The sequence below is a fragment of the Haliotis cracherodii genome, unplaced genomic scaffold (assembly GCF_022045235.1).
Source record: "Haliotis cracherodii isolate W230 unplaced genomic scaffold, xgHalCrac1.p SCAF_13, whole genome shotgun sequence".
NCBI classification, from domain to species: domain Eukaryota; kingdom Metazoa; phylum Mollusca; class Gastropoda; order Lepetellida; family Haliotidae; genus Haliotis; species Haliotis cracherodii.
In genome coordinates this window covers 20,564,474-20,590,729 of record NW_027266268.1, presented here as the reverse complement: position 1 = coordinate 20,590,729, position 26,256 = coordinate 20,564,474, and the positions used below count along the sequence as shown (strand labels likewise).

At 42.3% G+C, this 26,256-nt stretch overlaps 1 protein-coding gene across 3 annotated transcripts; it reads right to left on the bottom strand.

Annotated features, from left to right (window-relative positions):
* Nucleotides 1-1,499: 1,499 nt before the first annotated feature.
* LOC139459734 (zinc finger protein on ecdysone puffs-like) lies at nt 1,500-21,031 on the bottom strand. Of its 3 annotated transcripts, none has more exons than XM_071241382.1 (12): nt 20,988-21,031; nt 18,208-18,685; nt 16,851-16,872; nt 16,147-16,190; nt 13,979-14,044; nt 10,821-10,960; nt 9,159-9,228; nt 8,536-8,640; nt 7,940-7,996; nt 6,821-6,857; nt 5,421-5,542; nt 1,500-4,927 (listed from the first exon to the last, which is right to left on the bottom strand). In XM_071241382.1, the coding sequence occupies exons 2-12, from the start codon at nt 18,670-18,672 to the stop codon at nt 4,814-4,816; spliced, it is 1,242 nt and encodes a 413-aa protein (XP_071097483.1). In that variant the 5' UTR covers nt 18,673-18,685; nt 20,988-21,031; the 3' UTR covers nt 1,500-4,813. The 3 variants fall into 3 exon arrangements, with proteins under 3 accessions (XP_071097483.1, XP_071097485.1, XP_071097484.1); XM_071241384.1 differs by having other exon boundaries at nt 16,851-16,869; XM_071241383.1 differs by having other exon boundaries at nt 20,992-21,031.
* Between the last annotated feature and the right edge of the window lie 5,225 nt (nt 21,032-26,256).

Here is a 26,256-nt window from a genome sequence, read left to right as displayed (position 1 = left end):
TGAAACACCACCAACCATGTCACACAAGATGACACACCACCAACCATGTCACACAAGATGACACACCACCATCCATGTCACACAAGATGACACACCACCAACCAAGTCACACAAGATGACACACCACCAACCATGTCACACAAGATGACACACCACCAACTAAGTCACACAAGATGACACACCACCAACCATGTCACACAAGATGACACACCACCAACCATGTCACACAAGATGACACACCAGCAACCATGTCACACAAGATGACACACCACCAAGTCACACAAGATGACACACCACCAAGTCACACAAGATGACACACCACCAACCATGTCACACAAGATGACACACCACCAAGTCACACAAGATGACACACCACCAACCATGTCACACAAGATGAAACACACCAGCAACCATGTCACACAAGATGACACACCACCATCCATGTCACACAAGATGAAACACCACCAACCATGTCACACAAGATGAAACACCACCAACCATGTCACACAAGATGACACACCACCAAGTCACACAAGATGACACACCAGCAACCATGTCACACAAGATGACACACCACCAAGTCACACAAGATGACACACCACCAAGTCACACAAGATGACACACCACCAACCATGTCACACAAGATGACACACCACCAAGTCACACAAGATGACACACCCCCAACCATGTCACACAAGATGACACACCACCAACCATGTCACACAAGATGAAACACCACCAACCATGTCACACAAGATGACACACCACCATCCATGTCACACAAGATGACACACCACCAACCATGTCACACAAGATGACACACCACCATCCATGTCACACAAGATGACACACCACCAAGTCACACAAGATGACACACCACCAAGTCACACAAGATGACACACCAGCAACCATGTCACACAAGATGACACACCACCAAGTCACACAAGATGACAAACCACCAACCATGTCACACAAGATGACACACCACCAACCATGTCACACAAGATGACACACCACCATCCATGTCACACAAGATGAAACACCACCAACCATGTCACACAAGATGAAACACCACCAACCATGTCACACAAGATGACACACCACCATCCATGTCACACAAGATGACACACCACCAACCATGTCGCACAAGATGAAACACCACCAACCATGTCACACTTCTGCCTTTTGATAGTGCTAGCCCACTGAGTTACCATGCTGCAGTTTAACACAAATACCCCGCTCAGACACAGTATATTGACTCCGGGTCAAACAGTCCTTGTTTTAGCCCTAAAACTAATCTGATTAATGACATTAATGCACACAGACAGCTCAAAGTAAAAAGCGACAATCAGTCCGAGCATCAGGCAGGGTAACAACAAGTACCATCTTAACATCTTTGGTAAGACCGCCGGAATCGTCCCACTGGCTTCCACTCTCTGGGTACTCCATTCACTACAACACGGAGGTCAGTCAGTCACATACAACAACAGACAATGAGAAGCGGTGCCTGCCTACTCTTTAATTCCAAAATAGCTCCGGTTACATAACTTCCAACAGCTGTGATGTAACATGAAAACCAACATAATTACATAAGTGTCTTAATTCTGACCTCACTGCAGTTGCCTCCCTTCAGCAGACTCCTGCAGTGTTATTCAGGTCAGTGCATCACTGTCATTTGCAATCTTAATTCTGATTTGACTGCAGTTACCTCCCTTCAGCAGAGACTCCTGCAGTGTTATTCAGGTCAATGCATCACTGTCATTTGCACAGTTGAAAGTAAACCTTTCTCAAGGAACAACCTTGAATGTCCACCAAGTCAACGTCGCCTCCATTGTGTCCTTGCAACACTCTTGACCCACAGTCAAAAAATATTTAAAGGTTTCAAATCAAAATAATATGGAGGCTGTGTCGGTGCTTATGGCTTGCCATCCATTGCTGTAATTTTGGTGTTTTTCTTTCTGTGCTGAAGGGTTAAAAAAAATATTACATACAGCAAGAAACTATCAAAGTGAGGTAAGGTGAAACGAGGTTCAAGATAGTTGCATTAGTGAGCGAGTGAGTTGGGTTTAACGCCGCTTTTAACAGTATTCCAGTTATATCACGGGATGTCAGCTTAATGTGGGAGGAAAGCCAGAAGTGATCCAGGTTTCAGACGTTTACCACTTCGGTCAAACACACAAGCATGGGTATGGTGCTGACAAACCCAGAAACATAATCGGGGCGAACCGGGATTCCAACCCACAATCATAGGTTTCTGGTGTGCCCAAGGGACGCAACTCTGCAAAGCGAATCACAGCACCTTAGACGACTGGGCCACCCAGGCCCCCTAATGTAATGAAATATTGTTCAAGCGCATGATGTGCCATTACTTGTTGAAAGGCTGTTATCAGTGTTTCCGGAACTGAAATCAACAATCAAACCAATGGACTACACCCATGCCACTTCACTCAATATTTAACGAAGTTTGCATTTAGTTTCGTAACTTTTGCATGGAGATAAAACATTCTGAGTTTTCGATTTTAAGCCAGGTTACATGTAGATGTAGCCATGCTAAACCAAACACTTAAAACCTCAAGCAGCATGTTCAGTTCCCAATATAAATTTAGCATGGTTATGTCTCCAGGTAACCTAGCTCTAAATTGAAAACATACTTTCTTCTCCTAAATATGTCAGTAAAGCATATGATCAAACTGCATATTTTATTGTATATTTTTCATCTTTGCAAAAGACAGTCTAGTCAACATCCCGAGTGTGTGTGAGTGTGGGTCAAGGTCTACCAGGACTAGATGGAGACAACATAGCTAGGAAAAAAATCAAAATATTCACGGGAAAGCATGCTCCAAATGTAAAGCAACTTTCAAGCTGAAAGCAGTGCCAAGTGCTGAAAAATATAGTCAATAAAAACACTACATGAAAAGAGTAATCGTATATCGGGGTGGATGACACCAGCCCCAAATATTTCAGCACATTTGGTTACATCTCAGAAATGTGACACAATCTTCTAAGACCTTTGTCAGTATTCAAATCAACCTTTTTGTCACCACAGCCTACTTTTCACAACATGGTATTGTGTAAACAATTGCTGTGGTTTGTTTGAAAACATGCCTCTCAGGATCTGCCGAGAAGTAATGAGAGTGACCTCCCTTTGATAAACATTGTTTTCAAACTGCACTTCTCTACCTTTCAATCCTACTTGTAGATTTCTCATCAGGTGTTGATAAAACTAACATAAAGGTCTTTTGTGTCATTGTCATCTGGAATTACTCCATCAAAAAAGAACAAACAGAAAGTTAAAAAATAATAATCATTCCCTTGAAAACACTGAAGGGAAATTATTTTTTTTTAGATTTTTTTCATACAACATAAAAATCCAGAAAATCCCTCAAAAAGTGGATAAATTTTGTTCTATCTGCCAAAATCATTCACAGGAGTCTAAACACATAGAAAAATTCTCATGAAGGAATTAATATATAAACTACTCGAAATATATGTGTGAAAAATTCCATTATTAGAGGAAAAGGTCAAGTCTAATACAAACCAACCTTTAAATATCTATCAATGTCAGTTGTCTTTGGCCCATGCACAAATTGGAACCATCAAATTCTCTGAAGAATTTTGATGTTATTCCGATCATAATATGTAAGTAAGCCATTGTAATGACAGAGCATCACAACATGGTACTTAGCATCAACGACAGAAGCTTAACAGAAAAAACCGCGTGAAACGCATAGGCATGAAAAGACAAATATACAAAACATGAAAACATAATAATCAAAATATATAAACAAAATATTATCAATTAAGTTATAGGAATCCAGTATGTATAATATTCACAGTGGTAAGTCAGGTTTCAGCAAAGTTTTGATACTATATATTGTCAAACCTGGACTTGATAAACATGAATATTCATGACACGATTAGGGCCAGTCCCATTCCGACCTGAGGGGTGTCAGGCATATTCCAATTCAGGTACATTAAACCATAATGTTGAAATATACATGTCACAGTTCTTTCTTTCAAGTTGATGAGCCCTGCTCAGGTGTATGAAATACTTCTACATTATATTACTGTGAGTATCAAGAGATTTAGATAACATCTTTAAAATACAAACAAACCCCAAACTTGAATATACATATTGAATACAATTTAACACAACAAGTAGTAAGAAAAATAAAAAACTCTAACTTATCACAACTTCACTGAATATGATAATAAACAAGTGTCAAGCTTAGTTTTCAAAAACATGCATAAATGTAGCCATGTTACTCGTGTTTGACACAACTAATCATGTTTTCAACTATTCAATTCGTTTGAAGAATATACAAATGTTTTATTTCTACGTTAAAAATTCATTTCATATTAGAAATACTCTTCATTCTGTAGTAAAGTATACAGGACAATTATCATGATAATAGAGTAAATATATAAAACTTTGCTGAATTCTGACTTCTTCCATTCAGTTCAGTTGTTGCAGCATCACATTTTGACACAAACGCCAAGACAGCATCATTGCCATCATCATCATCCCCTACATCATCTCACCAAGGTCATCACAATCCAAGGGCATCCTCAAGGTCATCCTCAATGTCACCATTGTTCACGGTAGAGGCTTATGCCTGCTGCAGTGAGGGTGTACTGTAATTGATCAATGGCACAGAGACCATCCTCGGCACACAGGGCTATTGAATTCCCATGGTGCTTAATCCGACAGATGATACATGACTTGAATGATATTACAGAGATAATTTGGAGGCAGCAGGCATTGCCTTAACCATGATGAATGGCAATGAGTGATATCTGACAAGGAGGATAACTAGTTTCCATTAGTTGCTTCTTGGTTGATATTGTTAGCCGATGCGCTGTCCGACTTGGCCGCCTCCGAATCCGACGTTTTTTCCTCTGTTTCTTCAGATTTGATTTTGGACATCTACAAAAGATGAGGAAGTGAATGTTAGGTTTGCTGGTTGGTTAACGCCACAATATTCCAGTAATATGATGGCGGCACGTAAATAATAGAGTCTGGATCAGACAATCCAGTGATTGAGATTGTGAGCAATGATCCATGACATCAGGGTTTAATGACGTGCAATCAACCAAGTCTCCATAGTCAGACAACTAAATCCATCTAGCAGCCTAATTCGACCTGGATAGGTTGCCAATTCACACCCAGAACCCCTACGGATATTACCAACTGTTTCAACCCAGTACATTAAACTATGTTTATAACAAACACCCTTATAACAAACTGATGGATATAATGAACTGTTTTGGGATATGTCGTCCATATGCTGTATATATGCTTATAACAAACTACAGTTATAACGAATTAAAATTAGTGGTCCCTTGTTAGAACCGTAGTATACAGTATTTCCATGGTTACCCCTATCACATTAGCCGTGCTGACGACGCCGACAACCTACCTTGACCTTGTTGTAGTGAGCTCTGATACCACAATGCTCAATCTTGGCTTCCTGTTCGGACAGGAAGAACTTTTTACACAGCGTACAGTAGAATCCTTCCACCCTCTGGATGTACATTTGTCCTGCAACATCACCATTCAACAAGTTACCATGGCAACAAATGTGCAGAAAAACACTGAATTTCATGCAAGTAAGTTAAATCAAACATTACCATGGTAACAGTAATGATGCTTGAAACTTTGTTTTAAACCCGAAAAGGTACAGAAGCTCATCTTTCTGGGGGAAATATTTCTTTCTCATCTGGACATTTGTTGGTGAATGTGATCATCATAGTAATTCTCCTCTCATATCTTGACAACTACTGAGACATTATAAAAAGTTCTCAAGCCAATGTTACTCTTTCTTTTACTTCAGTTGGGCCCCCTTTCCTTGCCTGAGTGGGGCGGTCGGGTAGCCTAGTGGTTAAAGCGTTCGCTCGTCACGCCGAAAACCCGGGTTTGATTACCGACATGGGTACACTGTGTGAAGCCCATTTCTGGTGTCCCCCGCCGTGATATTGCTGGAATATTCCTGAAAGCGGGGGGTAAAATCAAACTCACTCACTCACTCTTTGCCTGAGTGAATGTTGTTTTACGTCACGGCCGGCAATATGCCAGCTATGTATGAGTGAGTGAGTGGTTGGGTGAGTGGTTGAATGAGTGGTTGAGTGAGTGATCGAGTGAGTGAGTGAGTGAGTGAGTGAGTGAGTGAGTGAGTGAGAGAGAGAGAGAGAGAGAGTGAGTGAGTGATCGAGTGAGTGAGTGAGTGAGTGAGCGAACGAGCGATGTTCCACCTGTACCATAGCAGTGACGGGGCAAACCAGTGATTGAAAACATCACCAACATATCCATCAGAACACAATAAGAGTGGTGAAAGCTAACCAGTAACATGTATAAGCCCAAATAGTGACAACATGTAAGGGCAACCTCTAAAAAGCCTGGATTTCTACTGGCCCTTTGGTTGCCTTTACAAGGAGACAAACTGACCTTGTGCCTGGGATCATCTCACCCCAGTCTGAACACCCAATCCCATTTAGAGGGGGGAGGGGGTCTGGGGGTGGCCAAACTCACACCCCTTTTTCATCTAATGACATTTTGTATGTTTGCAGATTGCCTACCATGATAACATGTTGATTTGGTTCTTAAAGCAAAATTAATAACGGTTTACATAACATGTTTGGTATATTTTGGGTTGATTCTCCATCCTCCCTCCCCCTCTTCACTGCAAGTGGACCCCTCCTTTTTTAAGATCCTGGATCCTCCCCTGACACGGGTTGCTAGATACCTATCTCCTAACCCAGGCATTTCCTGGCACAAAGTATTGGGAGGTTAAGTAACAGGTCTACATCTTCTTTCACTCACCTAGGGGTGTGCCTTCTTCAAAAGCAGGGAAAGTAGCCTGCAAAAAAAGAACAACCGTACTTAACAATAGCAAAAGAACACATAATACTGCATCTGTAAACAACAGTCTGATGTGATTGGAAATATCTTTCTTTGGGTTTCAGATCGGTTTGGACACTGAAGAATGTTTTCCAAAATGGCAATGACATAAAAGAGCTCTGACTCAGAAATTGATAAAATCATGGAAATGTTCTAGAATGGCCTCATGCCATTTGTCTTCAGCAAAATCACAGCATTATGAGAATGTTATCCATCAAAATATATGTGTAATTCACTCACATGAAAAAAGTGCCAGGGCACTGAAGCTCACCTCGATAGACAGACACTTAAAACAAACTGCTGTTGGCTACGCAATTATATTCTGCATAAATACTGAGGATGAACATATTACGAAATATGAAGCAAGTAACCATGGTAACAATGTTTCCAAATTTGCAAGAATGAATCGACTCTTGCAGAACAATGTTGCAATACACAACTGTTCAATTTACTTTACACAAAGTTCCAACTCGAAGTTAATCCTCATAAATCTTCCAAGGAGAATACTTTTTCCAATTGTTTCACAAAGACACAGGAAAATCCCAATATATGGAACAAAGATGATGTCATAAGGAGAGCTACACATACCAACGTTCATTTCCTCAGTCTGGCAATTTCAGAGAAATTACGAGAATTACAGTACATTCTGAGGAGAAATGACTGAGCAACAGGTAGTAATAATACCAGTTTTATAGTACCAGCCCATTGAGATACCATGTAACAGTTTAACATGATTCCCCACTCAGACACAGTATCCTGACTCCAAGCCGACCAGTCCTTGTTTTTGCCCCTTAATGCCTTGAGCCAGGCAGGGAAACAACAAGTACCATCTTTTAGTATAGAACCACCGACTTTCAGCTCTCCGGGCAGACTCTATCCACTAGACCACGGAGACATTCACGGCCACTTTGGCAAATACATCATATACAGTAGCCACCTGATTCTCATTTTAGATCCCCCCCCCCACATAACGCCATAATCCGTGTAGGTATTCAAAAATTGGTTTCACACAGAATTACAGGCTGAAGGTGCGGGTCTTACTTCATCGGTACATTTCTCAATCTCCGCCTCCAACTTCTCCCTAGCAGACTCTGCGTTCTGTAAATAAAATACAAACAGATAAACAAAATACAAACAGATAAACACCTGTGCCAGCAAATCAAATCAATACTTCATGGAAGTTATTGTCCAGAGAGCTATCTGACAGTCACATGTCATGGGGTGAACACAAAGTACCCATGTGGGGAATTTAAACCAGGTCTTCGGAGTGCCAACCAAACGCTTTACCCACTAGACTACCCCACCGCTCTACCTGGACAGTGAGTGGAAATTGGCTTCACACAAAGTACCCATGTGGGGAATTGAAACCAGGTCTTCGGCGTGCCGACCAAACGCTTTACCCACTAGACTACCCCATCGCTCCACCTGGACAGTGAGTGGAAATTGGCTTCACACAAAGTACCCATGTTGGGAATTTAAACCAGGTCTTCGGCGTGCCGACCAAACGCTTTACCCACTGGACTACCCCACCGCTCCACCTGGACAGTGAGTGGTTGAGTTGGGTGTGGTGCCCCAAAGGAAGACTACTTCAGTTGTATCACAGCATGTCATCTCAATATGTGAACTGTGGAAAATACCTGTTTGTGTCCTTCAAGCTGCCTGTGTTCCTTGAACTCGGTGAAGTTTTTAAAGGCTCCTGTTTTGCAGCATCCACAACCGGCCTTCACCTGTCTCATCCGGTTCTGGGGGACAGAAGCCAGTATATTCCAGTCAGAGTCAAAATAGCAGGAGTACACTCTTATTACAGGTAATCCAAATTGATTATACTGATCAGTTTACAGTGTAACAATAACAATATATATTGTAAAGTTATATAATTACATTATGTTGGGAATGTAAGGGGTTCAATAGCTCTAAAAAACTAAATAGCAGTACACAGTAACACCAATACCAACAATGTTGGTTGGTTGATATGTTGGTTAGTCGATTTGTTGTTTAACACCGCACTCAGCAATATTCCAGCTAGATGACGGCGGTCTGTAAATAATCGAGTCTGGACCAGACAATCCAGTGATTAATATCATGAGCATCGATCCACGCAATTGGGATCGATGACATGCATCAACCAAGTCGGCGAGCCTGACCACCCGATCCCGTTAGTCGCCACTTACGACAAGCATAGTCGCCTTTTACAGCAAGCATGGGTTGCTGAATACCTATTCTACCCCGGATCTTCACGGGTCACCAACATGTTGCTTACTTTGTGTTGGTTTTGGTTCTTGTGGTCTGAGTAGGGGACAGGGAGGTCGATATCACAGATAATGCATTGCCTGCAACAAAAAACATACAGTAGCGAACATATAGGTAAAAATGGATAGAATTATCATAAAAGACTGTAATTCGATAATGCCATCATTATCAATCGTACATAATATGATGGTATTTAACTAATTTGCATCAAAATTAAAGCAAACTTTGCTTCTGACTGAATTGGTGAGGCTCTAGGTCTTACAGGTGTCAGGTGGATCTACTCACAGGTGTCAGGGTGGATGTACTCACAGGTGTCAGGGTGGATCTACTCACAGGTGTCAGGGTGGATCTACTCACAGGTGTCAGGGTGGATCTACTCACAGGTGTCAGGGTGGATCATCTCACAGGTGTCAGGGTGGATGTACTCACAGGTGTCAGGGTGGATCTACTCACAGGTGTCAGGGAGGATCTACTCACAGGTGTCAGGCTGAATCTACTCACAGGTGTCAGGGAGGATCTACTCACAGGTGTCAGGGTGGATCTACTCACAGGTGTCAGGGAGGATCTACTCACAGGTGTCAGGGAGGATCTACTCACAGGTGTCAGGCTGAATCTACTCACAGGTATCAGGGAGGATCTACTCACAGGTATCAGGGAGGATCTACTCACAGGTGTCAGGGTGGTTCTATTCACAGGTTTCAGACTGGATCTACTCACAGGTGTCAGGCTGGATCTACTCACAGGTGTCAGGCTGGATCTACCCACAGGTGTCAGGCTGGATCTACTCACAGGTGTCAGGCTGGATCTACTCACAGGTGTCAGGCTGGATCTACTCACAGGTGTCAGGGGGGATCTACTCACAGGTGTCAGGGAGGATCTACTCACAGGTGTCAGGGTGGATCTACTCACAGGTGTCAGGCTGAATCTACTCACAGGTGTCAGGCTGGATCTACTCACAGGTGTCAGGTGGATTTACTCACAGGTGTCAGGCTGGATTTACTCACAGGTGTCAGGGTGGATCTACTCACAGGTGTCAGGGTGGATCTACTCACAGGTGTCAGGTGGATTTACTCACAGGTGTCAGGCTGGATTTACTCACAGGTGTCAGGTGGATCTACTCACAGGTGTCAGGGTGGATCTACCCACAGGTGTCAGGCTGGATCTACTCACAGGTGTCAGGGTGGATCTACTCACAGGTGTCAGGCTGGATCTACTCACAGGTGTCAGGCTGGATCTACTCACAGGTGTCAGGGTGGATCTACCCACAGGTGTCAGGGTGGATCTACTCACAGGTGTCAGGTGGATTTACTCACAGGTGTCAGGCTGGATTTACTCACAGGTGTCAGGTGGATCTACTCACAGGTGTCAGGGTGGATCTACCCACAGGTGTCAGGCTGGACCTACTCACAGGTGTCAGGGTGGATCTACTCACAGGTGTCAGGGTGGATCTACTCACAGGTGTCAGGCTTGATCTACTCACAGGTGTCAGGGTGGATCTACTCACAGGTGTCAGGCTGAATCTACCCACAGGTGTCAGGCTGGATCTACTCACAGGTGTCAGGGTGGATCTACTCACAGGTGTCAGGCTGGATCTACCCCTAGGTGTCAGGGTGGATCTACTCACAGGTGTCAGGCTTTGTCTACTCACAGGTGTCAGGGTGGATCTACTCACATGAGTTTCTTCTCCTTCTCCCTCAACGCCTTCACCTCGGCAATCTTGTCCAGGATGGGCTGAGCTTGGTGTTTGGGCAGACGGTTGACTTCCTCCATCCGCTGCAGGTGCTTGTGTCCCTTATTGTGGTTCTTACGGTCCTGAAACATTAACGTACATACAACTTAAACAGAGCCTCTTTGCAAGACAGTTTATGGATTCCAAAGAGCAGGCTGCATATGCATTTCTGAGAGACAGAATAAATGCTTTATACCCCACTTCAAAGCAAAAGGCAGCTCGCATTTTCCGAGCCAATGGATGTCACCTGACATAGCAAAAGCTAACCTCAGCTGAATCGAGAAGCTGTTTTTTATCAATATGGAATATATTTGAATTATTTCGCAATATCATGTTGGTAAGATAAATTGTGGTATAAAACCTAATGCCGGACGCATAAAACCCCATGTACCCCTGGTGATCCTGCTACAACTCATAATATGACATGTGTCCAGTGGAATAAAGAGTGTCTTTGGTGAAAAGTTGTTATCACCAGTTTATGGATCAAAACCCAAAAATTAGAAGTGGAAACAAATCAGGCAGTATTTCATTCCCCTCATGCAAACTTCCGTGCTCATTACGAAAGAAACGGTGCAAACACTATGTTAAAGTTGCCGCTAGTGAATGTTTTATTTTTCTGACAGTAAGATTGCATAAGTGTGGGAGTGGACGTCATTTAACACTGTCTGGGCACACTCACAATCTGGTCCCAAACTGCAACCAGACTAGTCACCTCTTACAACTAGGATGGGAATCTCCAAATGGAGACAATCATGGGATACTAGGGACCTACTCTGCTCTGGAATCCCCACATGGAGACAAGCATGGGATACTGGGGACCTGTTCTGCTCTGGAATCCCCACATGGAGACAAGCATGGGATACTGGGGACCTGTTCTGCTCTGGAATCCCCACATGGAGACAAGCATGGGATACGAGAGACCTACTCTGCCCTGGAATCCCCACATGGAGACAAGCATGGGATACTGGGGACCTACTCTGCCCTGGAATCCCCACATGGAGACAAGCATGGGATACTAGGGACCTACTCTGCCCTGGAATCCCCACATGGAGACAAGCATGGGATGCTGTGGACCTGTTTTGCCCTGGAATCCCCACATGGAGACAAGCATGGGTTACTAGGGACCTACTCTGCTCTGGAATCCCCACATGGTGACAAGCATGGGATGCTGTGGACCTGTTCTGCCCTGGAATCCCCACATGGAGACAAGCATGGGATGCTGTGGACCTGTTCTGCCCTGGAATCCCCACATGGTGACAAGCATGGGATGCTGTGGACCTGTTCTGCCCTGGAATCCCCACATGGAGACAAGCATGGGATACTAGGGACCTACTCTGCCCTGGAATCCCCACATGGAGACAAGCATGGGATGCTGTGGACCTGTTTTGCCCTGGAATCCCCACATGGAGACAAGCATGGGTTACTAGGGACCTACTCTGCCCTGGAATCCCCACATGGAGACAAGCATGGGTTACTAGGGACCTGTTCTGCCCTGGAATCCCCACATGGAGACAAGCATGGGATGCTGTGGACCTGTTCTGCCCTGGAATCCCCACATGGAGACAAGCATGGGATGCTGTGGACCTGTTTTGCCCTGGAATCCCCACATGGAGACAAGCACAGGATACTGGGGACCTACTCTGCTCTGGAATCCCCACATGGTGACAAGCATGGGATGCTGTGGACCTGTTCTGCCCTGGAATCCCCACATGGAGACAAGCATGGGATACTAGGGACCTACTCTGCCCTGGAATCCCCACATGGAGACAAGCATGGGATGCTGTGGACCTGTTTTTCCCTGGAATCCCCACATGGAGACAAGCATGGGTTACTAGGGACCTACTCTGCTCTGGAATCCCCACATGGTGACAAGCATGGGATGCTGTGGACCTGTTCTGCCCTGGAATCCCCACATGGTGACAAGCATGGGATGCTGTGGACCTACTCTGCTCTGGAATCCCCACATGGTGACAAGCATGGGATGCTGTGGACCTGTTCTGCCCTGGAATCCCCACATGGAGACAAGCATGGGATACTAGGGACCTACTCTGCCCTGGAATCCCCACATGGAGACAAGCATGGGATGCTGTGGACCTGTTTTGCCCTGGAATCCCCACATGGAGACAAGCATGGGTTACTAGGGACCTACTCTGCCCTGGAATCCCCACATGGAGACAAGCATGGGTTACTAGGGACCTACTCTGCTCTGGAATCCCCACATGGTGACAAGCATGGGATGCTGTGGACCTGTTCTGCCCTGGAATCCCCACATGGAGACAAGCATGGGATGCTGTGGACCTGTTCTGCTCTGGAATCCCCACATGGAGACAAGCATGGGATGCTAGAGACCTACACTTCCACGGAATCCCCACATTGAGACAAGTATGGGATGCCAGAGACCTACTCTGCTCTGGAATCCTCACATTGAGACAAGCATGGGATGCTAGAGACCTACTCTGCCCTGGAATCCCCACTTTGAGACAAGCATGGGATGCTAGAGACCTACACTTCCACGGAATCCCCACATTGAGACAAGCATGGGATACTAGAGACCTACTCTGCCCTGGAATCCCCACATGGAGACAAGCATGGGATACTAGGGACCTATTCTGCCCTGGAGATCCCCATACGGAGACAAGCATGGGATACTGTGGACCTACTCTGCCCTGGAATCCCCACATGGAGACAAGCATGGATTACTAGGGACCAACTCTGCTCTGGAATCCCCACATGGTGACAAGCATGGGATACTAGAGACCTACTCTGCATGGGATACTAGAGACCTACTCTGCCCTGGAATCCCCATACGGAGACAAGCACAGGATACTGGAGACCTACTCTGCCCTGGAATCCCCACAGGGAGACAAGCATGGGATACTGTGGACCTGTTCTGTACTGGAATCCCCACAGGGAGACAAGAATGGGATACTGGGGACCTGTTCTGCCCTGGAATCCTCACAGGAAAACGAGAATTGGAGACCTACTATGCTCTGGACACCTGGGTACCTTCAGGTTTGGGGGAACAGGGCCAAGGTGAAGGTGATGGCTACACTTTGTCCGACAGTGACAGGAATGAGTCCTTGACACTAAGCACTACTTACGGCATTGTTCGTGCACTGGTATTTACAGGCATGGCAGTAGAAAGTGTAATTGTCTTCATACTGCCCCTGAAACAACACGAAACTAATGTGAGTGAGAGAGTTAGAGTTTACTACCACTTAGGAATGTTAATAATCAAATTAATAAGAATGAAATTAGGGGTGTCATTGATTGTTAAGTTTAGTACTGATATACCGACTGAAAAATATGACATATCGATATATTGATCAAAACAAAATGAGTTATTCTGTATGTGTACAGAAATAACAAATCTTATACAGACCAGCAGTTAATCAACCAATGCTCAATATAAACTGGGCTGATCCGTTAAATGAATAAAATTGAATATTCTGCCTTCTGATTGTCCATCTTTACCATGGTAAGGCTAACAAATGTACACGTTTCTGTGTCAGTCAATTATTACCGTATTCGACGTAATAAACGCCCAGCTCTAATAAGCGCTCACGGTGACATTTGCTGATATATTGGCTATTGAACACTCCCAATTAGCACCCCTTCCCATTGATCAATGTACACAAGACTAATTTATTGGCATATAATATGCACCCTTACTTATGGGCAATAAAATTCTGGAAAAATATATCTGTCGTACATAAACATTTCAGGCTGTCAGCATAACCATGAAATTTATCTTTCAACTCTGTTTTTTTTCACCAAAAGAATATTCTAATAAGAGCCCCCTATTTCTAATTTTGAGAGTGCCCTGGGCGTTTATTACGTCGAATACGGTAATTCAATATCGATATTCATAAATTAGAATTGACACATACATATGACAATAGACGATGACATCCACAAATGAAATAGTTCCAGCCTTATACTTTTTATAGGTTCTCTTCCCAGTGAAATACAAGACATTGTTGCAAGACTACAAGATACTAGTGGTAAAGATAACCTGAATTAAGACATTTTTAGTATCTGTCACAGACCTAGGGCCAAATATCAGCGGATGATAACAGACAGTACGGGTGTCCATACAAATTTTCTGCATCCCAGTGGATCTCCACTGTTTTGAGTGCATCTGTTTTAAAAAATTTATGATGAGCAGGATGCAGGATTTCAGGATACAGGATTTCAAGTCCAGTAAATCCCTTTACGCAGAGATATACTTGGAACAGTGGCAGGCAATATGAGTAACATAAACAGAGCGGTCACATCTGTTACTACCATACAGCAGCACCAACCCCATCCCTTCCTTGGAATTCATTAGGTCATACCCTAGGGGGGCATCTGTTTGACTTCCGGGGGGTGGGGGAGATTAGTTCAAATGAGTAGTTAGTAATATGCCTAAAATGAAGAGTTTGTTGGTAATAGTGAAAGAGATAATTAGTTTGTTGGTAATGGTGAAAGACAGGAACAGTTTGTTGGTAATGGTGAAAGATATGAATAGTTTGTAGGTAATGGTGAAAGATATGAATAGTTTGTTGGTAATGGTGAAAGACAGGAATAGTTTGTTGGTAATGGTGAAAGACAGGAATAGTTTGTAGGTAATGGTGAAAGATATGAATAGTTTGTTGGTAATGGTGAAAGACAGGAATAGTTTGTTGGTAATGGTGAAAGACATGAATAGTTTGTAGGTAATGGTGAAAGATATGAATAGTTTGTTGGTAATGGTGAAAGACAGGAATAGTTTGTTGGTAATGGTGAAAGACATGAATAGTTTGTAAGTAATGGTGAAAGATATGAATAGTTTGTTGGTAATGGTGAAAGACAGGAATAGTTTGTAGGTAATGGTGAAAGATATGAATAGTTTGTTGGTAATGGTGAAAGACAGGAATAGTTTGTTGGTAATGGTGAAAGACAGGAATAGTTTGTTGGTAATGGTGAAAGACAGGAATAGTTTGTTGGTAATGGTGAAAGACAGGAATAGTTTGTTGGTAATGGTGAAAGACAGGAATAGTTTGTAGGTAATGGTGAAAGATATGAATAGTTTGTTGGTAATGGTGAAAGACAGGAATAGTTTGTTGGTAATGGTGAAAGACAGGAATAGTTTGTTGGTAATGGTGAAAGACATGAATAGTTTGTTGGTTGGAAAATACACAAAATTTGGTGTAAATAGTAAAATTGTATAGATTGTTTGATTGTACTCAGTTTGTTGGTTACAGCTGGGGAAAGATTAGACTGTTCTCCAAAACAAGTGCCAACCTACCGGCTCAATGTTGACTGGTGTCTTGACTGGATACCCAGACTTGCCTAGAAACAGAAAACACATTGGAGTAAGTGAGTGAGTTAGGTTTAACACCGCTTTGAACAGTATTCCAGTTGTATCATGGCGTGTCAGCTTAATGTGGGAGGAAAGCATGAAATGATTCAGGTCACAGATGTTTACCTCTTTGGTGAAATCCACAAACACAAAATACATTTGAGAGTTGGTATTTTCAGGACAGAATGAACTGGACATAAAAACCAACAAGCACCTGCTATCTTTCCCGTGTTAGGTTTGGATTAGGGGAAACCTTCCATTTTTCCTTTCTGTTATCAATGTTATGACTTAAAGTGCTACCCCACTGAGATACCATGCCACATTTTAATACAGATACTCCACCAGTGTACGGACTCAAAGGCGACCAGTCCTTATTTTATCATCTTAATGCCGAGCACCAGGGTAACCATGGTAACAATATTCACCATCTTTTAACTACTTTCGGTATGACGCAGCCAGGGATCAAACCACCAACATTCCACTCTCCACCCAGTCTCAATATTGTCGCTAAACTACCATATTTTCTTGAGTATAGTGCGCACCCATGTATAATGCGCACCCCCCTCTAGCGGGTTCAATATTTTGGAAAAAAAAGAAATTTGAATATTATGCGCAGAAAAAATATCATGGTACATAGAGGATGCACTCACCTTTCTTCACTTGCCTTTGTTGCTGAAAACAAAAGCAGTAAGGACTATTGGCAAGAACAGAGCATCCAGGCACATATCTAACCAAATAAGCAACAATTATCTTTTTCAAAATTGGCATTTTTATAAGTTCTCACTTTTAAATTCAGAGGTCTTTTGACAATGTATTTTAACATAACATTGATTTCAATGATGTTTGTTGGGAGATATTTGTGAAGTCAACTCTACAAAGCCACTGAGTGAGTGAGTGAGTATGGTTTTATGCTGCTTTTAGCAATATTCCAGCAATATCACGGCGGTGGACACCAGAAATGGGCTTCACACATTATACCCATGTCGGGAATCAAACCAGGGTCTTCGGCGTGACGAGCGAACGCTTTAACCACTCGTCTAGCCGACCGCCCCTACAAAGCCATTGGATACGTTATAAGTTGTATAACTTATAACTATACAGTTTGGAATCCAGGATAAATTCTGAGGCAGGCAGAGAGCTGCTTTGTTTTTCACTGAAACCATCAAACTGTAAGGAATAGACAGACAAGCTGAAAAGTTGGTACTCTCCAATTCAAAACAATATCTTCATCAAGATCTGACAGTGACAAATCCTCGACTGCAAGTGGAAGTCGCACCAGGTGAACTTTCAGCCAATCATCATGGTGGCTTCTAAATTCTAGGTACACTCAACCTTACTTGATTTCTGTATCATGAAAACAAAAGATAAACAGGCAGTTTCGAATGGAGAACAATAAAGGCTGTGCTATGTTGTTCATTATTTCCGTTGTATTTGCCATGGCATTTACTCCTGTAAGGCTTTCCTTGCCAAAGAACACTATGCTTGTGTTTTTTTTATATTTTGTTCAGACCGAAGTGGCCAATCTTGGGACAGAGGAGAAAATATACTACTCAAAGAAGTTAAGGACCACCTTATTCTTTCATATTACTATGGTTAATGTATCATGTCATGCCAGATTAACTGTAGTAATATGAAAGAATCAAGTGGTCCTTAACTTCTTTTGAGTAGTAAAAAAACCCAACCATCCTTACCTTGGACTGGGCAGTTGAAGTTCTCTCTGGGTTCCCGGAGAGAGGCAACGAATCAGAGGAAAAGACCTGATTTCAATGAGCTTGATACAACTCTCTTTAGTCAAGATCTATTTTGTAGGGAGACAGGTTAGCCAAAACAAAGATGTTTGCTTATTGCGACCTTAAAGTATTTGTCAGATAATATGGTAGCATGTTGATTTGAATTCTTATTGGTGAAGTAACCTCAGACTGAAAATGATCAACCATTGTCTGATGACACAGGACCATCCTTACCCAAACCATGGGGAGACAACTCAACCATGGGGAGACAACTCACCGCGCCAGGCTGCCTGTTCTGGTTGCCACCTCTCTGTCCCCCTCTTCCTCTTCCGCGACCAAATCCTTGCATCCCGTAATTCATTCCGGGGTATCCCATGTCCATATATGGATAATCATGATGATATCCATAATCATCATATCCACCGTAGCTCCCATAATTGCCTCCATACTTGCCAGGCCCGGGGTATCCTGGCAGTGACAAATTGTCCAACCCGACTTGTTCAGATAGTTTTTCTATCACATCACTTTGTCTCTTCAAAAGCTGTAGAAGCTGGGACTCCTGTTGTCTGTCCAGACCTGGGGAACCGTAGCCTCCCCCTCCGTATCCCCCATCATTATAGTATCCCCCACCATATCCCGAGGCCTGGGCGCCAATGTTTGTCCCAGGGGGGTAATACTGTCCGAGAATGCCCCTCCCCCTTCCTTGTCTGTTCCCCCCAGACATGCTGCGTGGGTTTAACATCTTTGGTCAAAATCTGAAATAATTTCAAAAAAATAAGTTTTGTAACAAATATTCACCACTTTAAACTGCACAAGCACTGAACCTTAAAATAACACCACAGTGAATGAACTATTTTAGTAAGTACCACTATATTACATTCCTAAGTGTTTGTTGGTTTTGTTGTTTAATGCCACACTCAAAAATATTACAGCTAGATATGACGGCGGTCTGTAAATAATCAAGTCTGGACCAGACAATCCAGTGATCGAGCATGATGACAAGCAAAAAAACAAGTCACTGATTTGTTGGGGTGTTGGACTTATTCATACACTGAATCCACTCAGTTGACTATAATATATTTATTGAAGGATAACATTTATCGAAAGATCATAAAATGGTGTGAGCAATATGACCAAATAGGTTATAACAACAGCTCTTTAGCATGTTAAGTCGACACTCTGGTGCATCTGGGATTTATATTCAGAAAGGTAGGATCCAACTTTGCTTGTTACACAACTCCAAATAACAGACTTGATTTTTTATATACCATTTTGTCTCTATTCTAACTGGGACCGCCTCTTTGGTCTAGTGGTAGAGCGTCCGCCCAGAGAGCGGAAGGTCCGGGTTTCCATCCCCAGCTGCATCATACCAAACGATGTTAAAAGATGGTACTTGTTGTTACCCTGTCTAGCGCTCGGCATTAAGGGAGCTAGATATAAGCTTTTGGTGTTGTGGGTATTTTACCCATGCATTTTAAAATCGTTGGGTATCAGTAATTCTATCTGGGTATTCAAATTTCTGTTACCCACTAGTTGTTACACATGTGGGTATTTAAGTTAAATATTTAAAAACACTATTCATCTAGTCCCAGCAAACTGGTGTCGTGTCGGTTCGCGAGCTTTATAGGACTCAAAAATATCATGATACTTCCACAAGAAAGTGCGATGGCAAATGATCATGATGTAACTGTCATCGTGGAGTTTGGCAAGGTTGACGGATTGCCCGTTATAATTAAAATCAGATCTTAGTTCTCGCTACCGCTAAACAAAGATCTGAGGACATCCCATTACGGGTCATGTCAGAACGACCTTTTGCGAATTTTGACCGACCAATGAAATGACTGACAACAAATCGACATTAGCCAATCAGAAGGCAGCTTTCTCGAGCTTTACGACACTAGTTTCAAACTGGCGACTACGCTTTGAAACATATTTTGACGTGTTCTCAATTAAAAAAAATTAAAACTGATAAGAAGAACATTCTGGAATGGCTTATAGATGGCCTAGATTGTATGGATATAATCATAAAACCTGTAACTGTCGTTCGGAATACCCCGTGTTAAATATTTCGTGGTTGCATGATTAGAAAATACATTCCGACTGTCACTTTCATGATCTGGTAAGCGACGCTCTGATGGGTTGGATGAAAGGTCATTCTGACGTGACCCTTAATGGGATGTCCTCAGATCTTTGTTTAGCGGTAGCAAGAACTAAGATCTGATTTTAATGAGATTGGACTAGTACAAGCAACCACACACACATGTGCATGCACGTCAGTATATAAGTGCAATAATCTTGGATGCGACGTCAAAACCAAAGACATTTGTTGAAACCCATTTCACCTGACCTCACCTATTCTTTCAGTAATCAGCCATGAAAGTATCAATTCATAGAACAATATCAGCAAATGGCCACCATCAGCACATAGTGTTTTGTGACATGAGGCTCAGAGTTTATAACACCTATCTAAAGTTGAATACTGACTTTTCATGAATAATCAATAACATATTCCAAGACAATTAACAAATTAACATATGTGATGTGTAGGAAATCGATAACTAAATTTGTATTTGTCCAATGTCGGGAATAAAGCAATTAGTCGTACGAAATGTGTAATACTTCAAACACTGTCTATTTATTCACCATTTGATAACGCATTACCTGGAATGTAATTTAGAGTTATCTACCCTTGACTTCACGTGACGATGCCGGTTGCAAATGTTTTGCAATCCAGTTTCTATTCTATCAAAATACTACATTTCTGTCCAATTGTCAATTATCAACAAACAGATATTGCTCCTATTACAATTACTGAGTAACGTATTCGACAATGAAAACAGTGCGCAAGATACAAGGTGCAAACATTTCACGTTCCCTGATACCGGCACATGTAACTAGCCGAGTACTAGTAGGCCTAGTAGCCGGTTCTCCTTGTAAAGAACATTGCAGACGGAAACGGAGGTGTTTCGGTTGTGTGAAATGATTTAATTAAATGTATATGTAGCAGTACAATAACAAAATATCAGTCATCATGCTTGTCAAATAAGAAAAATATACCAACAAAGGCTCCACCCCAAACAGTCGGAAAAATGGAAGTGAAATGTTGCACACGACTCTCAAACGGAAGTTAATATTCGAGGCCCAATACGGGATCTAGGGAAGCACGAGGCCTTTTTCAGGTGCATTGTTTTTGTTTGGTTGGTCGCGCTTTACAGCTTTTTTTTGAGAGCACACAGCCTGGTCATATCTAACCTTTACACTTAGCGTGCATAAAATGTCCTCATTACCAATGAATTAAAGATAGATCTAGAATGACTGTCGCTGCGTTCTATAATTATATAGCAATTTAAAATATTATATCTACCCCCATATGTGCAAGAGTATGGGTAAATTAAGCTATCTATACTTTAGGGAGGTTTAGATTGGTTCTTTCAACAGCATGGGAAACCGCATCCCTCTCCAAAAGCCGTGTACAAGGTGGCAAAAAACTGATTGTTTATTGCTTGTCCCCCTACGCCGATGTCACAGATCATTGTTCATGCCTTCAGTCACTGGTTTGCTTGCTGTAAAAGACGACTAAGCTTATCGTAAGAGGCGCCTTACGGGACCGGGTGGTCAGTCTGGATGACTTGGATGATGAATGTCATCGTATCCCAGTTGCGTAGAATAGGAAATGCCGTATAGGAATATTGCTGAGTGCGACATTAAACAACAAACAAACAAATAAACAATACCTGCTCTAGACTCCATAACTACAGTGATATGACTGAAATATTGCTGACTACATGTAGATTTATCGTTCATAAAAAAACTTGTTCATTTACTTGAGAAGAATAAACACTTGACTTCTCAATTCCTCTTGTCTTGTTTACAGTGTAACTTCTTTGATAGGCATTTAGAAGTTGGAGTACTAAGTAAGGATAAGAATTTATGGATGAAAAACTTCTTTATTACAATTAAGAGCGACGTTATCAAGCAAGTGATTTACAGAGTGCAGTAAGCAAGTATATATACACGTCGGAGGCAATGTTTATACAGTAGGCCCCTCAAAACCCGAATTAAAGAACATCAAAGCTCAGTCTCCAAAAGATGACTCTAAATCAGCTCTATCAGACCACATCCGTGACAACCCAAGCGACAACATCCAGTGGGAGAGGGTCACAACCCTCGCCACCAACCTCAAAGACTTCAAGATCAGGAAACTACAAGAAGCCATCAACATCAAAAGACTTCAGCCCTCAATCAACCGTGACCAAGGCTATTACATACCCCTGGCGTACCATCAACTCATCAAAGACCCCAATCAGCCATAATCCCGTTGTTTACATTACTGGCTTCATCCTTTGTTTCATGGCACTGACTTCACCCATGGTCATCATCACTGCCCTTGTGTGTACACAGCAGGCTTCGCTACTCCAGTATATCTACCCTACTGTATAAACATTGCCTCCGACGTGTATATATACTTGTAATAAAGAAGTTGTTCACCCTCTGGCCCGCGTCCCAATCAAACCCTCTCATCCAAAACTTAATAAACCAAAACATCAGCCCTAAAAACCAAGCTCTAGCTCGTAAACACCCCTTACTTACCCCAATATCCCAAAGAATAACAAACTACCTAAATGAACACCAAATTAAAAATCTTAAACAAAACTGCAAACAATCAAATATCTTCACCCCTAAACTTAAAATACCCAAAATAGACACAACACTAGCTAGCCAAATAAATAAACAAACCGACCCAAACATAGCTAAAACTACCACGCTAGCATACATACACAAAAATTGGCCAAACTGGTGTCACATTTACACGGACGGATCCTCAGATCCGACCTCCAAACACACGGGTTTCGGAGTCCATACCACACAACCAACTAAAACCACACAATCCTTCCGACTCCCAAATAACCAATCAATATTCACGGCCGAACTAATGGGCATGGCCTCAGCCCTCCACAATCAAGAATCCAAAAACAACCAAAAAATCCTAATACTTACTGACTCCCTAAGTGGACTACAAGCCCTCCAAAACAAAAATACCAAAAACCGACCTAAATTAATAAATCAAATACTTAAAAGCTCCAACGACCTAACAAAAGCAGGCAAACAAATAACCTTCTTGTGGATACCCGCCCACGTAGGAATATACGGTAATGAAAACGCCGATAAAGCAGCTAAACTATCCCTCAAAATCCCAGAAATAAGCTTAAACTTACCCATCTCAAAATCAGAAATTAAAAGTGTAAACAAACAAAAAATCACAAAAAAATGGCATAACCTATATCTAAACTCAAATAGCCAAATCAAAAGAGTGCTCAGCAAACCACTAACCAAACCAAAAATTCTCCATCCATCAAAAAAAATCGACAGAGTAATCACTAAACTCCAAACAGGACACACCAACCTAAATAACCACCTAAAAAAATTTAAAAAACACACTACAGGTAACTGCCCACACTGCAAACAACCAGAAACCCCAGAACACGCACTCATCCACTGCACACACTACCTAACACATCGAACCGCATTACAAACCACCCTCAATCTAAACAAGGCTCTCACTCTAGAAGCAATACTAAACCCACAAAATAAACTAGAAAACTTCAAGGCCTTAGGCGTATTCTTAATAAAAACGGAACTAATAAAACGCATCTAAAACCATAATAACCTACCAAATCAAAATTACATAAACAAACAATCATCCACCATACCCAGCTCCCTTAGTTCTCCTCCCCAACCCCATCGGCATCTATTCCAAATCTCAAAATTCCCCAATTCTATATAAGCAACCCCTAAAGCCCCCTCTTGGGTTGCACAGACCACCCTCGCCCCTTTCGGAAACACATTAAATGGCCTGGCCGGGCCCGTGTGCGAAATACGCATCAGTCGGAAAGCGCACGTTAAATCTCCAAAGTAAGTAAGTAAGTAAGTTGTTCACCCATAAATTCTTATCCTTACTTTGTTTACAGTGTTCAACTTGTTACTCTAGTTCCATAACATTGTTGCAACTTCTGCAATACAATGTTGTATCTTTGTATACATTTCACTGGGCGGGGCTTGCTGTTGTTACGGCAGCCAATGGGGATCAGGCCCTGCTGAACGTGGCACAGCTGTGCTGTCACTAGCAGGATACAGCACGGCTAGGATCAAAGGGACCGCTCGCTATCAGTGCTACAAAAGTGGGTTAGTGACATTCGTGTTGATTGCAGTAAATGTTTCAAAACCGATAATTAATTTGATAACAAATTACATCCATTTTAGCTATATTAACGGTAACGCTCTTTTTCAGGGCATTTTCATTTGCAGAAGCCCTTGGTCTTTTCAACTGCCCTCCTTCGTCGGGCGGTTAAATGGAAAACCTCGGGCTTATGCAAATGATAATGCCCTGAAAAATAGCCTGACCCTTATAATATCCCATGAATTTTAGCGATTTTCAATAATTGTTCAGTTGAGATATGACGTCACAAAGCGTTATTGTTGAAAGCAATTCTATATGACGTCACCATTGGCGTCAAAAACGATTAAAATACGTCATCTGATAACTTCAGTGTCTTCGTCGGTTTTTCTTCAGTTTCGGGAAATGGTGTCTGTGTGTGTGTGTGTGCGTGCACAAAAAATCGGAGAATAATCTGCGTTTGTAAACCAAATATTAATCAATTTATTGTTATTTTTGTTCAAATCATGTCACCAAATTAATGCTTTAGATGTATGTTGTTGTTTTATTCAACATGACTATGCATAAAATGGAGGTGGGAGGGCTGTTGGATAATGTTTGAAGAGCACAGTTGTCTTCCGTATTCCAGAGATGATGGTTTACGGTCTCATTTCAGATTAAAAGGACAAGTGATGGGCGTGCGTGCGTGGTTGTGTCTGCGTGTGCGTACACGCCTGTGTGCGTCCATATGTGTGAACGTGCGTATCTACAAGTATATTAGCTGGCTAACTATACGTAATAAATCACAAAGAACAATGAAGAACGAAGCGTGATTTATTTCACGATAAAACATTGTTCTCTCATGACGTCATTTCTGGAGATTCGAACATGCGCCCGCAACTAGATGACGTCGTATATTGGACAACGTTATCTTTGAGAGGGAAGTGTCTAGTGAGTTGTTCCCCATAGATTTAGCTGGGCAACGCAGAAAACGCAGTGGCCGAACGATCGATTCCTAAAGTAGGAGATATGACAATTGGTATTGGGAGAAAAGGTACAGATAATCGACGCGAGGACTGTGAAAATATACAGGGAAATACAAATACCAAACCCACCTGTTCATAAAATGGATTTGTCCGACATAGCCGAGGTCGGATTCTATTCATGGAGTCATCATCATTGTGGGAAAATATTGCTCAAGCTTGTTGATATCAAATCTCGTATCCCATGTTCTATTGTACGATTACAACCACCACGAGTCGTTTATTTCTGACATGAGATATCAACAGAATGTACAGCCTCTTTAAGGATTATGATAAAAATGTACAAGCTGCGCCCCTCGTGGTTTATTCTACCTGCAGTGTTTTATTTAAGAAAAATATAAGATAGCTACGCAATAAATCGCAAAGAACAATGAAGAACGAAGCTGGTTTATTTCACGATAAAACATTGTTCTACCATGACGTCATTTCTGGAGATTCGAACATGCGCTCGCAACTTGACGTCATAAATTGGACGACGTTGTTTTTTGGGAGGGAAGTGTGTAGTGAGTTGTTCCCGATAGATGTGTCTGGACAGCGCAAATGAACGCAATGACCGAACCATCGGATATGACAATCGGTATTGGAAGAAAAGGTGTAGATAATAGAAAATACCAAAGTTAACCCCCCTCTACATAAAATGGAGTTGTCCCGACATTGCCGAGGTCGGATATTTAGAGATAGGTACAAACTGTCCGATTTGGAAACGTTTGACCGTAGCCCTGGCAAAATGTATTTAGATACACGTGTAAAACGATCCGGTCATGCATACACTGAAGTTTACTGCATGAAGTTTTATCTTTATTCAAACATATAAAAGTCAGAAGGAATGGGCGCATTGTCAGAAAGAAATGGGAACATTAGTGACTTGTAGTGTGACAATAGAGTTTTAGATAATTTTTGTCATTTAACAATATATCACGTGACTAACCACGGGTCAGGGTAGTCCTGTGGGTACCCGAGTCCTACTCAGGACCCACCCGACCCATGTATCCGAGTTACCCTTCCCAGCCCTACTCATGACCGCGAAAGTTACGTTCAGAAGTGTATGAGCGACACAATTTGACGTTCATACCTTTTTCACGAGACCGTATTCTTGAAATGACGTAAACACTGACGGACTACTTCCACA

Bases quoted from the DNA above. Each gene is read 5' to 3' on its own strand.
- LOC139459734 (XM_071241382.1), bottom strand. From the start codon at position 18,672: ATGTTAAACCCACGCAGCATGTCTGGGGGGAACAGACAAGGAAGGGGG. The intron at 9,229-10,820 runs GTGAGTAGATCC...TTTTTGTTGCAG, and splicing joins GAGAAGGAGAAGAAACTCAT to GCAATGCATTATCTGTGATA. The intron at 4,928-5,420 runs GTAGGTTGTCGG...CATCTTTTGTAG, and splicing joins CTCACTACAACAAGGTCAAG to ATGTCCAAAATCAAATCTGA.